Source organism: Mercenaria mercenaria, chromosome 4, assembly GCF_021730395.1.
Source record: "Mercenaria mercenaria strain notata chromosome 4, MADL_Memer_1, whole genome shotgun sequence".
Taxonomy (NCBI): Eukaryota; Metazoa; Mollusca; class Bivalvia; order Venerida; family Veneridae; genus Mercenaria; species Mercenaria mercenaria.
Window position 1 is genome coordinate 31,821,035 of NC_069364.1, and position 14,302 is coordinate 31,835,336.

Sequence of the window (14,302 nt, forward strand, 5' to 3'; positions counted from 1 at the left end):
TCCCTATAAGTTACATTGATAATCCAAGTTGTACAGATATGCTCCAGTTTCAGTTGTGTTTCCAAACCAGTAAAACATCCTTGTTGCAAGCTTGCATAAAAAATAACCAAGTTTTGAACTTCACCTAGAATTCATACAGATAAACATTCTGACAAAGTTTTATGAAGATCAAGTAGAAAATGTAGACTCAAAGATTCTTAACAAGGTTTTTCTAAGATTTGACCTAGCGACCTAGGTTTTTGAGCTCCGGTAATAGTTCTAAGCCTGAATTAAATTTCACAGAGACAAACTTTCTGGCAAAGTTTTATGAAGATCAAGTAGAAAATATGGTCTCTAGAGTATTAACAAGGTTTTCATATCACTTTAGCTACTAACTAGTTTTTGACCACAGATGACCAAGTTTCATGAAGATTGGGCCAATATTGCAACCTCTAGGGTGTTAACAGTAAAATTGTTGACAACACATGACAGACGGGCGACATGGCACAATAGCTCACCTTGAGCACATTGTTCTCAGGTTAGCTAAAATATGTGACACACTGGTTTACCCATTGGGGATCAGAGATATGGTTGGTTTGGGCTATCTAAGGTGAGCTGAAGTGTTGAAATTATCAAACATGGGGTCTAGTGAATGTAGTTGGACTGTAAACAGCACCGTATTGAAATGGAAGAACTTAATTGTCGTCTGCACTTTTATGTTACATCAAGAAACCTGAAGTACTTTTACCCTATAACTGTTTAAATAGCTTTCGACTTGTCAGCACAAATGTTATAATATAAGCACTACCTGTTACTATATCTTTACTTTATTATTCAAAGAAAACTCTAATAATATTTGTATATCTTTACTTTATTATTCAAAGAAAACTCTAATAATATTTGATTACATAGTAAGACATAAACTCAACAAAATGTAATATATCGGCATTACACCTACAGATCATTAATAAAATCAAATGCGTAGCAAGAGCTAATATCTAGCACAATATAATAAAACCTACAATCAAGAGGTAGGTGACCATATGACGCACATTTGTTTGCTGAAAATTAGACATGCAATATATTTCTAAACAATACGGAAAAAAAAACAATTTGTAAACTGCAGTGTATGGGACACTGGATTTTAGGCTGATTCAGCACATCTGAAACCAGTATTCAATATAGAATTTTATTAAACTGTATTTTTCCTAAGTATCATTATAGTTTACATGATTGAAATTCAGCTAATAAAAAAAGATAAGTTGTGTGTTTGAATCTTGTTTACTGCATACTGAAAATACTGGTCCTTTGGTTAATTCTGACAATATGCTTCTATTAGAAAATCACATGTTTGATGACATTTTTTTGTATAGAGAAAAATTGTAGATTTCACCTATTTTCAATTACAAATTAAATGTATAGGTCTGTAGCTTTACATGTATTTATCAAAATGCTCCAAATATAGGTTGGAGTCCTCACACTTCTGCTTAATAATAATTAAAACAGCTACCAGGCAACAATCTAGGCTTTACGACAAATGACTTTTTTGGTACTAGCGCGGAAATACAGCAATCACACACTGATAGAATGTATTCAAACAACAATGACTGACTGTCGTAATGAGTCCACCATAGGAATGTACATACTAATTATGAAATCATTTTGATTTTCACAATAAACTGACTAGCTTTTATTAGATTATACAATATTATACAGATTACAAATAATTATTGTATACAATTCTCTTACTGTTTTCAAGGTCTAGAACAAAGTACTACCTTCAAAATTTTGATAAAGTGAAGTAAAAATTAAATCATACATTTTAAATTCTCATTAAAGTTTCATTTAAATTTTCTTTCCAGAACTTTACCCTCTTTACATTTCATTTCTTGACATAATTCTTTCTTCTTTTGTCTTAACCCTTCATTTCTTGACATTAAAAGAAAAAACACCATTTTTACCTTTATTTTCTAGACATACAAGTGGTTGCAGTGAAAAATATATATATTTCTGAAGAAAAGTACAGTTTATTGCATAATAAGAAAATAAAAATAAGAACACTTATCTGATGAAACTGAGACAAGAGTAAAACTAAATAAAATTATTTAGACTTCATTAGTTAATAAAATAATATAAAATACACTTTAGTACAAAACAGAGTTTAACAAAAACTGAACTACATTTAGGCTGATGCTACAAAATTACTGTAGCAAGTCCAGAAAGTACATGAAACAAAACTATTTCTCCCAATCATCTCTACAGTAGTGTTCACAAAAAATACAGTAAACAAAAATATTTTCTGCAGTCATCAATTCTGTAAGATATTCACAAATTCACTTCTCATATGAAACATTTTCACATATGCAAATGTGAAGAAAACTGAAGTCCATATTTATCAAAACTTAAGAAACAAAAATTACTTACTGTTCCACCAAACTTTTCCATTACAAGGTTTTTCCTGATTTCACTTTAAATATAAGACTATTATAATCATATTAATAATAAATATTCATCATTCTACAGAACTACAAGCATGATAATGGGAAATATTTTTTTACAAAATACCTTGTGTAAGTTAAGAATTTCTTACCACTGATATGGATAGGCTATTTTAAACAATAAAATGTTTTAAAATTTCCAGCTAGTCGACGGATTGTTATGCAATTCTCGGGATATCTTAGTTAACATAAAAGCAAAATTTCCAAGTTAATGTTACATAAAATTTGAGAAAACAAAATCAAAATCTTTCAGTCATAATACTGGAACAGTCTGACAATGTATAGAGAGATCCCGACACTTCAGGTAAGACACACTGCATGACAGTATCACCGAGATTGTTTCAATATCTAAATACTGTTCTATGTAAAATATACCAATCACGAACACTGTCGATACACTAAATATCTATAACTAACAAAACAACCGAAGTCACCCACTAATGTACATCTTATATCTTATAACAAGTTAATACTGGAGATTCTTTTTTTATAAACACAATTCTATCTTCCAGAATATATTTTAGAAAAAATGTCTCTTGAGTAGCAAGTTACATCTACTATTGTGTAAATCTTCCAAACAAATCACAGATTTGTATTTAAAACCAAAAATCAGGAAAAATACTTTAAATTTCCCTGCTTGCAAAGGACTCAACAAAGTAAAGACGGAGTTTGTAAAGAAAAAACTTTCTATCATGTAAAAATAAACTTCTGAGTTTGCATCCACTTAATAAACATAAATATGATATTTTACCACAGCTGCCATAATCATAAAGTACAGACACAACAAATAGGCTCTTAACTTAGCATTCATCTAACCACAAAATATTCATTTCTTTTTAGCAGTTTGTTTTAATATTTATGTTTGAATCTTCAATTTTCTTGGTACTACCAGTCCAGCTGTTTAGAATTATCCTGTTTATGGAGAACTGGTCCTTATCCTGTTTATAGAGAACTGGTCCAGTTTGATACGAAACCAGTCTAGTTTGAAAAGCCTTTTCTTCTGAGCCCAGTCTATTTACAAAGACATTTTCCTCCTTAACCAGTCTACTTTAAAAATACCAATTCCATTACAGGTCATATCTATATATTTTTCAAAACCTTTCCCTGAAAGCAGTCTTTATTCATCATTATTATCCAGTCTAGTTAGCAAAGACATCTCCCATCGGAACCCAAATATTTTTCACTTGTATGGACTGGTACAAGAATTCTTCTCCTTGACCCTGTTCAGGATCCTCCCAATCCCTTTCAAACCTGTAAATTCACAAAAGAAAAAACTAATTATGAAAGTACTTAAAGCCCATATTCATCAACGTCTGGTATCTTTGACTCAAGAACTGCAAAATTCAGTTTGTCACAACTTGGTTAACTGCAAACATATAATGAAATTTTCCTCAGCTGTTTGTATCTGCAGCATGCACTTTCATGCAAAGTTTCATTACAATCTGTATGATATGAAAAAGATCAACACATCAACACAATATTTATAAGAGTTGTTTGTAAAACACATATAGCAATTTTCAGGTGTTATCCTACCTTGGCATACATAGATAAGCTTAGTAAACTTATGAAAACTGCACACCCACATCGTCAAAGTAAGGCCCAATCAATCTCTTTTGACAGATGTAAAATGTGAGTTAACACTGCTTCTACAAGAATGAAAACTTGAGGCCAAAATGGCCCTAGGTCGCTCACCTGAGAAACACCCTATAACAGTTTAAACATGTTTGACCTAGTGATTTTATGGAAACAAATATTCTGGCAAATTTTCATTCAGATTGGAACAAAAATGTGGTCTCTTAAGTTTCAACAAGTATTTTCTTAGATATGACCTAATGACCTAGTTTTTGACCCCAGATTACCATATTCAAACTTGAATCAGATTTCCTCAAGGCAATTATTATGACATAATTTTATGAAGATCAATTGAACAAGAGCTATCACTAATGGTGACAAATGCCAACCCCCGCCCCCCCTGCAGCGCCTTGACCTTCAACCTGGTGACCTTGACCTGGTGACCTGGTGACTCCAAAGTCAGTAGGGGTCGTGTACTCAATAAGTACTATCAGCATGTGAAGTCTGAAGGTCCTGGGTGCAGTGGTCCGCAAGTGAAGTGCCTTCATGCAAAAAGTTAACGTTGTGACGAACAAACGAATGGACAGACAGTTGAAAACTAATAATGCCTCCCTTCGGGGCATTAAAATACAGCCTTTATCGCATACACAAGGTTTTTCTTTGATTTGACCTAGTTTTTGACCCCAGATGACCCCTATTAGAATTCAACCTAGATTCTATCAAGGCAATCATTCTGATCAAATTTCATGAAGATCAATTGAAAAACACAGCCTCTATCCCGTACACAAGGTTTTTCTTTGATTTGACCTAGTGACCTAATTTTTGACCCAGTGACCCATTTTCATTCTTAGTCTAGATTTCATCAAGGTTATCATTCTGACAAAATTTCATGATGATGAGTTGAAAAATACAGCCTCCAGCACATACATAAGGTTTTTCTTTGATTTGACCTAGCTTTTGACCCTAGATGGCCCATTTTTGAACTTGGTCTAGATTTAATCAAGGTTATCATTCTGACCAAAATTCATGAAGATCAATTGAAAAATACAACCTCTAGAACATACACAAGGTCTTTCTTTGATTTGACCTAGTTTTTGACCCCAGATGACCCATTTTCAAACTTGGTCTAAATTTCATCAAGGTAATCATTCTGACAAAATTTCAAGAAGATCAGTTGAAAAATACAGCCTCTATCCCATACACAAGGTTTTTCTTTGATTTGACATAGTGACCTAGTTTTTAAACCCAGATGACCCATTTTCGAACTTGGTCTAGATTTCATCAAGGTTAACATTCTGACAAAATTTCATGAAGATGAGTTGAAAAATACAGCCTCTAGGGTATACATAAGGTTTTTCTTTGATTTGACCTAGTGACCTAGCTTTTGACCCCAGATGACCTATTTTCAAACTTGGCCTAGATTTTATCAAGGTTATCATGATTCTGACCAAAATTCCTGAAGATCAATTGAAAAATACAACCTCTAGCACATACACAAGGTTTTTCTTTGATTTGACCTAGTGACCTAGTTTTTGACCCCAGATGACCCATTTTCAAACTTTGCCTAGATTTTATCAAGGTAATAATTCTGACAAAATTTCATGAAGATCAGTTGAAAAATACAGCCTCTAGCACATACACATGGTTTTTCTTTGATTTTACCTAGTTTTTGACCCCAGATGACCCATTTTCGAACTTGGCCTAGATTTCATCAAGGTTATCATTCCGACCAAAATTCATGAAGATCAATTGAAAAATACAGCCTCTATCGCATACACAAGGTTTTTCTTTGATTTGACATAGTGACCTGGTTTTTGACCCCAGATGACCCATTTTTGAATTTGGCCTAGATTTCATCAAGGTTATCATTCTGACCAAAATTCATGAAGATGAGTTGAAAAATACAGCCTCCAGCGCATACATAAGGTTTTTCTTTGATTTGACCTAGTGACCTTTTGATCCCAGATGACCCATTTTCGAACTTGGCCTAGATTTCATCAAGGTTATCATTCCGACCAAAATTCATGAAGATCAATTGAAAAATACAACCTCTAGAACATACACAAGGTTTTTCTTTGATTTGACATAGTGACCTAGTTTTTGACCCCAGATGACACATTTTCAAACTTGGCCTAGATTTTATCAAGGTTATCATTCTGACAAAATCTCATGAAGATCAGTTGAAAAATACAGCCTCTATCCCATACACAAGGTTTTTCTTTGATTTGACCTAATGCCCTAGTTTTTGACCCCAGATGACCCATTTTCGAACTTGGCCTAGATTTCATCAAGGTTATCATTCCGACCAAAATTCATGAAGATGAATTGAAAAATACAGCCTCTATCGCATACACAAGGTTTTTCTTTGATTTGACATAGTGACCTAGTTTTTGACCCAAGATGACCCATTTTCGAACTGGCCTAGATTTCATCAAGGTAATAAATTCTGACAAAATTTCATGAAGATCAGTTGAAAAATACAGCCTCTATCACATACACAATTTTTCAAGCTAAATGTTGACAGACAGACGACAGACGACGGACATTGAGCGATCACAAAAACTCACCTGAGCATTGCTCAGGTGAGCTAAAAATCAACTTTTCATTTAATATTGCATTTGCATGTCTTTTAAGCTGTTTTGACCCTCTAAAAGTTTAGTATTCTTGAAATAAAACCTAAAAATACCTACCCATAATTCACCCAAGTTCGCTTCACATTCTCTGCAGAAATATATTCAACATATTTTGATCCCTCAGCACAACCAAAGTACCACATGGACTGTATATCCTGATGTTCTGCTAGAAACTTTGTGAGATGGTCCCTGTCACCTGTGATAATGTTGACAACACCCCCTGGCAGATCAGATGTATCAAATACCTAAATGAAGAAAAATTAAAGACATCTGGCTTCTCAGAATGATGACCCAAGGTGAGGGAGCAGGTGGGGGCAAGCAAACTGATGACAACCACCTTAACAACTTGGCCTCTATGACTCTTTTGTTTCATTTTTATGGGTTTTAGTGGTAATAAACAGATTTGTAAAGCAGTTCTGACTTAATTACTTATCATCAACCACTAAAGTGTTCAAATATCAATAACACTGTCAAACCAAATTCATCCAACTAAAAAACAAAGAAAATATGAAAAAAAAAACTTGTCATTCAGAACAATCTAAAACTGCACTAGTCAGCAGTTCTCATCAGGAAAACCGATGACACCATAACTGACAATGACGATTTATTTACTGATGTTGGCCACCAGCCCATAACTGAGTGTCCAAGTATTCTCTATGGAATCACTAACTGATTTAAATCTTATACTTACAAATGGTATTTAAAACACTGACCTGATAAAGATCCATGGCCATCAGAGGATATCTCTCACTAGGTATAATGACCATAGTGTTTCCTCTGACAACAGCTGGTGCAAACAGGGATACAAATCCTAGTAAAGGGTAATCATCGGGACAGGCTATACCGATCACTCCAACTGGCTCATGTATCTTTATTGTTGCTCCATATAATGTTGTTTCCTAAAATGTAAAATCTAAATCATTCAAGCATCTTCAGTATTGCAGGTTTGTTAGTTTTGTCAGGTATTTCAGCTTTACTAACATAATTCAGACCATATGCAACTTTTCCTGCTTTATCATGTGAAAAGTCGCCATATGACCTATAATTGTGTCGGTGCGACGTTAAACCCAACAAAAAAAATTATCATGTGAAGGCATTATTTCTTGCAGGGGTCGTGCATTTGGGAAAACCATCAACCTTTTAAAAACCAGCAGTAATTTAATACATATGAAAGAATTTTACACCAAAAAGTACTGAGTAATCACTAGTTTGATTTCTAAGAGGTGATATGAGGGGCAAGTGATTAAGAGTTGAAGATCATAAACACATCACAGTGTCAGCCCTTGTCACAGATATATAACAAAAACAACCAATTGTAAGGTGAATCCCTGCATATGCATAAAAATTTATTCTCTCCTTCTTCAGTACAAAGGTAGAGTGTTTCATGAAAATTTCAGCAATTACTGCATTTGAATGTTGAATCAACATAGTATATTACCTGAACAGAACCTCCATATTTATCACAGTAAGCTCCCCAGTGGAACAATCTGTTGATAGACAGATCCACTTCCCTCAATGCTTCCTCCATTTTCTTCCCTGTCATTTCTTGAAGTCTCCCTGCAAGTTCTTCCCTACGTATCTCTAGGTTTTCCGCCATGTAATACACAATCTGGGCTCTATTGTGTGCAGCTCTCTTGCCCCAGCTTAAAAATGTACATTATTGCATAAAACAGTCTATAAAGCATATTCCTTTTCTGTGACTTTATACAATTATGGAAATACATGTTGCATTTTAAAGCCAATTTACAAAAGAATATGTCTTATTTCTGCAAAACTAGCGGAATTAGTAACAAAACACAAAATATTTCACACACGAGAGTATAAATTAAATCTAAATATTGGATACATTTCCAGACAAATTCATTGTAACACATAAATTTATATAGCAGTCCAAAGTAACTTCTATAATATTTAAATAATATCTTTTAGCAGAAAGGAAGCATGTCCTGCAAAGAGAGTCCTTAACAAGACATGTTTGTAAACCACATATGCCCTGCTTGATGGCCTATTGGAGGAAACTCACTGGTGTATGTAATAAATATTATTTGACCATGACATTTGATATAATGAGATCAACAAGAACTATTGGCACAAATGCCCCCGAAGCGTGCCCAAGAATGCTACAGTTGTCTGTGCAAAATATGCCAGAATAGTTTAGGTATGGATCATTTTGTGACATGACCTTGACCTGAGAGATCCGAGTCATAAGTGTGACACACTTCCTTAATATGGTTTAACATTTGTGTCAAATTATTTTCAAATCCCTTGATAAATGGACCAGACAAGAAAAAGACCATGTCAACCTTTGACTTTTAAGTGTGACCTTGACCTTGGAGCTGGAGGTCTGGGTTTTGCGCATGACACGTCTCATTATGGTGAACATTTATGCCATGTCATTTCAAAATCCCTTTCTGGATGGCAAAGTTACAGAACAGACAAGAATTTAAATGGATGCACACATGAACTCACAGACAGACGGACACAGTGCCATTTTAATATGCCCACATTCAAGGGCATAAAAACAACTGGAGTCATCTCTACTGGCAATCATTAAGTTTTAAGGTCATTGGCTCAAGCATTCTCCCAATACTGATCAGAAACCTTTGACCTTGACCTTTCTTCTACTGGTCTCCAAAACTCTATGGGTCATCTAATGACAAGTAAAAGGCTATATTTGAGAGCTGTAGAACAAAGTTTTCTTTAGTTACTGAGCAGAACCATTTTCACTGTCAAGGGCACTCCTTTTACTTTGATTTATTGACCCCCCCCCAACCCCCACCCCCAAAAAAACAAAAACAATATGGTCATCTTCTTGACACAGACAATAATCCTATGAAGTCTAATGTCTGTAGGTAAAAACATACTTCAGCTATTGAGTATAAATGTTTTGTCCCAATGTCATGCAGACCTATGACCTACTAACCCCTAAAACAAATATCTACAGACCACAGGAAATATCCTACTGAGTCTGACCACTGTAGCCTATGCATAATTTAGTCATCGTTCAGAAGCCAAATGGTCTACCGACTGACTGACAGGCCAACCGACAATGAGCAAAACAATATACCAATATGAAAATACAGTCGAATACCGTTACCTCGATATTCAAGGGACTGTAAAAATTGCATCGACGTATCCGAAGTTCGACCTTACGATATCGACTATGTGGGACAACTTTGTACTTGTGTCGGACGTCTATATTGTCACTATATCCAATGATTTTTTTCCGAGGGTTTGAAAGGGGAAATAAATAATATAACCTAAATACGATTTTAATTTTATTGACAAAAAAAAACCCATCTTAATTAAATAGTAAATACATACATTTAAGTTTTAAATTTTTCAAAATATATGTGTAAACATTAGCATTTTATTCCTTCCATAAACAAGTCTGAATGCAGCTGTAATGTTCCTAGTTGAGTAGTCATTTTGACTGTGCTTCGATAACGAAAATTTGCCTGTGTAATACGCATATTGTTACTCATTCTTAAATGGCAGATACAGAAAAACATTTCATCCAAATTAGTTGTTATATTGGAAAACAAACTGCCCGCTTGCACGCTGTTTTATAAGACTAATTATTGGGAATTAAATGCAAACTTCCTAACATTTGAATTGGATTTAAGATTAAATAGTAAGCACACTAACTTAATTATGATAAATACATCACCGGACAACAATAGGTTGCTTTTCACACCTTACAAATATCATGGATATTTTTTGACACGCTTTGATATCGACGAAACCAGGTGTTAAAACATTACAGGTAAGTTGACAGGACTGAAAAATCTCATCGAGCTAAACAAAATATCAAGCTAATCATATCGAGGTAATGATGAATAATTACATTAGAATATACAGGGAAAAATCGGGACCAACTAAAACACATCGTGCTAACCGGAGTATCGAGCTAACCGATATCGAGGTAACGATATTTAACTGTATTTTAAAAACTTCAAAGTTACCCAGAAGCAGCATTATGGGCAGCCTCGACTGCATTTCTGATGTCCTTCCTGTTACCCTCTCCAACATGGCCAACCACTTTACCGTCAGGGTTTATCACAGGACGGGCATAGGGAGCATCTGGTCTCTTCTGGGCTCCCCCATAATACATCTTGTATGTACGGTCAATCCTGAACACAGATAGAATTGATAATAAAGTTTTCATTATCTTAATGTAATACTTACATGTATGTCCAAGCTTCTTACTTTATCAGCAGTTATTATTTTTGCACCAAGAAATTAGTACACTAAAATTTCCTCAAATTTATTAGATAAAAGGACTTGTCTGTTTGTTGGTCTGATACAGATTTAATGTCATTTTCTTAACAGCTCAGCTTATATAAAGGCACTCAATTCATTTTTCAAGTATTCTTGGATTCTTTACCGAAATTAAAACAAGCTTCAAGAGGTAACTAGCAATCTGCCTACAAAATCAGTAGGAGGGAGAGATCAAACTCTTGACTTCTTCATTTCCAGTCTTATAACGTTCTAGGCATCATAAAAAAGGACATTTTATAAAATAACTCTGTTCTCTCTTTTAATGAAATATTTAGAATGGCATAACACCCAAGGCAGATTACATGACTACTGATCTATTTACAGTTTAACATGAAATTTTATTGGACTAAAGTCGAACTTCAAGAAAACTAGAGCTGCTTTTGAGAAAAGCGCATGTCTCCCACAACTGCCTAATCATCTGAATAGTTATGTATCTGAGTCAACCATGCACCAATGACTTAGAGTGCGGATACTGGCATCTGTGTACAGAGCGATTTTCGGTAATTCAAGGACCATAATGCTGAGGTGCCTGGGCTGATTTGGCTAGTTACAGAACTTGGCTGAGGACTTATTGGCAAACACATTTTGTTCAAGTTTGGTGAAGATTGGATGAGAAATGTTCGACTTAGAGTGCGGACAAGATTTGTGACAGACACACACACACAGACAGGAGAAAATCAATATGTCTCCCACCACAGTGGTGTGGGAGAAATAACAGTGGTGTGGGAGAGTAAATATGAAACTTTCTTTCTGATAATTTCTAAATAAAATACTTATTGAATAGCTTGCCAGTCAATAGTCAAAACTAGTGACCCTTGTACATCCAGACCTCTACCAAATTTTTTCTACAGATCGGCAAAACATGCAATAACTGTATAATACGGTATCCCTTGTGCAAATTGAAATAGAACCCATCTTAATGGCAAAAATTTAATCTAGCTTACTTTGGTATTTGGCCATCATTTGATCCAGCACCTAATGTTGGTCTATTGGCTATAGTTGCACCAAATGTTTTCAGGTCAAGTTCAACACTAGCCGGACGTGGTCTCGACTCCCAGGAAGGCCTCACATACTCATACAATCCCTAAAATTCGATTTAAATAGATGCAACAGGTGGTATCCTAATGGTTCTAATAGAGATAATTGTTAGTTTTAATGTTACTGTTTACTTTTTTTTCTGCTGGGTTTAATTCTGCACTTACACAACCATAGATCTTATGGTGACTTTTCAGTATTCTGATAGTGGATAAGGACTGCAGGTGCCCCTCTTTGCAGGACTTCATCCTGGGCAGGCATGTAGGTAGAATCGCCAATCTTCTGCTGGATTGCTTCCTCACAAGAAATAACCCCAGCAGTGTGAGGCAAGTGATTCAAAGTCAGAGATATAACCACTCAGCTGTTAAATAATATCGTCTATCAATATATACCAGTTATAACGCTTGTACCTCACTGAAAACTACATGGCTTCATTTTTCCATTTCATTGCCATAATTCTGCAATCCATTTGTTTAATACAGAAATAATAGTATTTGTTTGTTGGGTTTCACGTCACACTCAGTTACAGGTCATATGGTGGCTTTATTTCATACAACTGTGAACACCCGGGTAGAACCATCAACCTTCCATATGCCAGCTATATGGTTTTCTCACATGATAGAATTCTATACCCTAAGAGCAGTTTTGAACCCACAGCTGTGAAGGGCAGATACAAAGTCAGTGACCTTAACAACTTGGGCATGGTGGCCTCTGCTAAATAATGTTGTGATCTCAATAGTGTCATTCAGGTAACATAAGCTGTACAAATTAAGGATTTTAGAAGTTATTTTATGGCTGAGTAAATTCCACAAAAAAAAAAAATTACTGGAATCCGAAAAAGAAATTAACTGATATTGCACAGGATGAGGATTTGTTAATTATTCAAAGACCGTTTTTTTTTCTTCCTAACTGCAAAATCTAATGTGTGAGCCCTAAATACTTTATGCACAAATATCTATAACCTGTGTGCAAACATACCTCCTTGCCTCCATCCCTACCATACCCACTCTGTTTGTATCCACCAAAACCTGCTGCTGCATCAAACATGTTGTGAGAGTTTACCCACATTGTTCCGGTCTAAAATATCCACAAATATTCATGAACAATAATAAATAAAACATTTTGCTTTTTTCTTTCATTCAAACTGATAGATTAATAACCTGTACGTTTACAATTTCTTATAAACAGAAATTGTTATAATGTCACTAGAAGCCAGACATTCCCAGAGATCATTACACTTGTTAAGCTACAACTGTACACTAGTACACACGTAACATCGTCATATCAGATATCTGCATTACAGCAGATCTTACCAATGAAAAAACTTCACACTCTTGGTTGAAGTTTCAATCAAATATATATAGTTGTTACTAAGACAAAGCTTGACAGTTAGTTGCACACAAAACTTTAACCAAATTTTAGGTACAAAAGGGCCATAGTTTTTATATATTTATTTTGTTGGGTTTAAAGTCGCCCTGACACAATTATAGGTCATATGGCGACTTTCCAGCTTTGATGGTGGAGGAAGACCCAGGTGCACCTCCGTGCATTATTTCATCACGAGCGGGCAGTAGAACCACCGACCTTCCATAAGCCAGCTGGATGGCTTCCTCACATGAAGAATTCAAAGCCCCGTGTAAGGCTCTAACCCACATCGATGAGTGGCAAGTGATTTGAAGTCAGCACCCTTAACCACTCGGCCACGGCCATAGTTTTTATCAGTCAATACTATTTCAGTAGGTCTCGTGACCAGCAAGCTTTGTGTAAAGTTTCAAACCAGTACATACAATGATTGATGAGATATGCATGCAAAAGTTTCACCAAGAGGTGGTGCCGCCACTGCCGCCATTTCTGGCAAATGAGTAAGTACTAGAATAGCTCTCACTATTCTAACAATAGTGGATCTTATTCAGTCAAATAATACAAAACAGTTTCATTCTTCATGAAGGGTCATTCAATACTATATCTCAACTTGAAATCATTTTACTACACAAAGACCTGGTAGGAAACAAAATTTTGTGTCTGTTTACACAATGAATGTGTAGTTGGACACAAAAATATCAGTAAGTGCAGTACATAGTATCAAGAGTAATTTTGCATGGAAGCATACTGAAACATGTAGCAAACATTACTTGCAGAGATTGTAAAGTCTAGCCAGACATTTCCATTCTTTCAAACCCTGGACCAACACGAATTCATGGACCCGTGTGTTAAAAAGCTGAGTTAGGAATCCTGTCAAAAAAACTGAATGTACAGTTTTGAATTCACTAAAGACAAGGTGGTATTCCTAAACTGGTCTCTAAA

At 35.1% G+C, this 14,302-nt stretch overlaps 1 protein-coding gene across 2 annotated transcripts in view; it reads right to left on the reverse strand.

Annotated features, from left to right (window-relative positions):
• Window positions 1-794: 794 nt before the first annotated feature.
• LOC123551393 (aldehyde dehydrogenase family 16 member A1-like) overlaps window positions 795-14,302 on the reverse strand; it is a 51,595-nt gene continuing 38,087 nt past the window's right edge. For both annotated transcript variants that reach the window (XM_053540879.1, XM_053540880.1), the window contains 7 exons: window positions 12,977-13,075; window positions 11,908-12,047; window positions 10,648-10,815; window positions 8,121-8,325; window positions 7,396-7,581; window positions 6,740-6,927; window positions 795-3,728 (listed from right to left, as the gene is read on the reverse strand). In XM_053540879.1, the coding sequence (XP_053396854.1) occupies window positions 3,617-3,728; window positions 6,740-6,927; window positions 7,396-7,581; window positions 8,121-8,325; window positions 10,648-10,815; window positions 11,908-12,047; window positions 12,977-13,075 (1,098 nt within the window). In that variant the 3' untranslated portion in view covers window positions 795-3,616. The remainder of the gene's footprint in view (window positions 3,729-6,739; window positions 6,928-7,395; window positions 7,582-8,120; window positions 8,326-10,647; window positions 10,816-11,907; window positions 12,048-12,976; window positions 13,076-14,302) is intronic.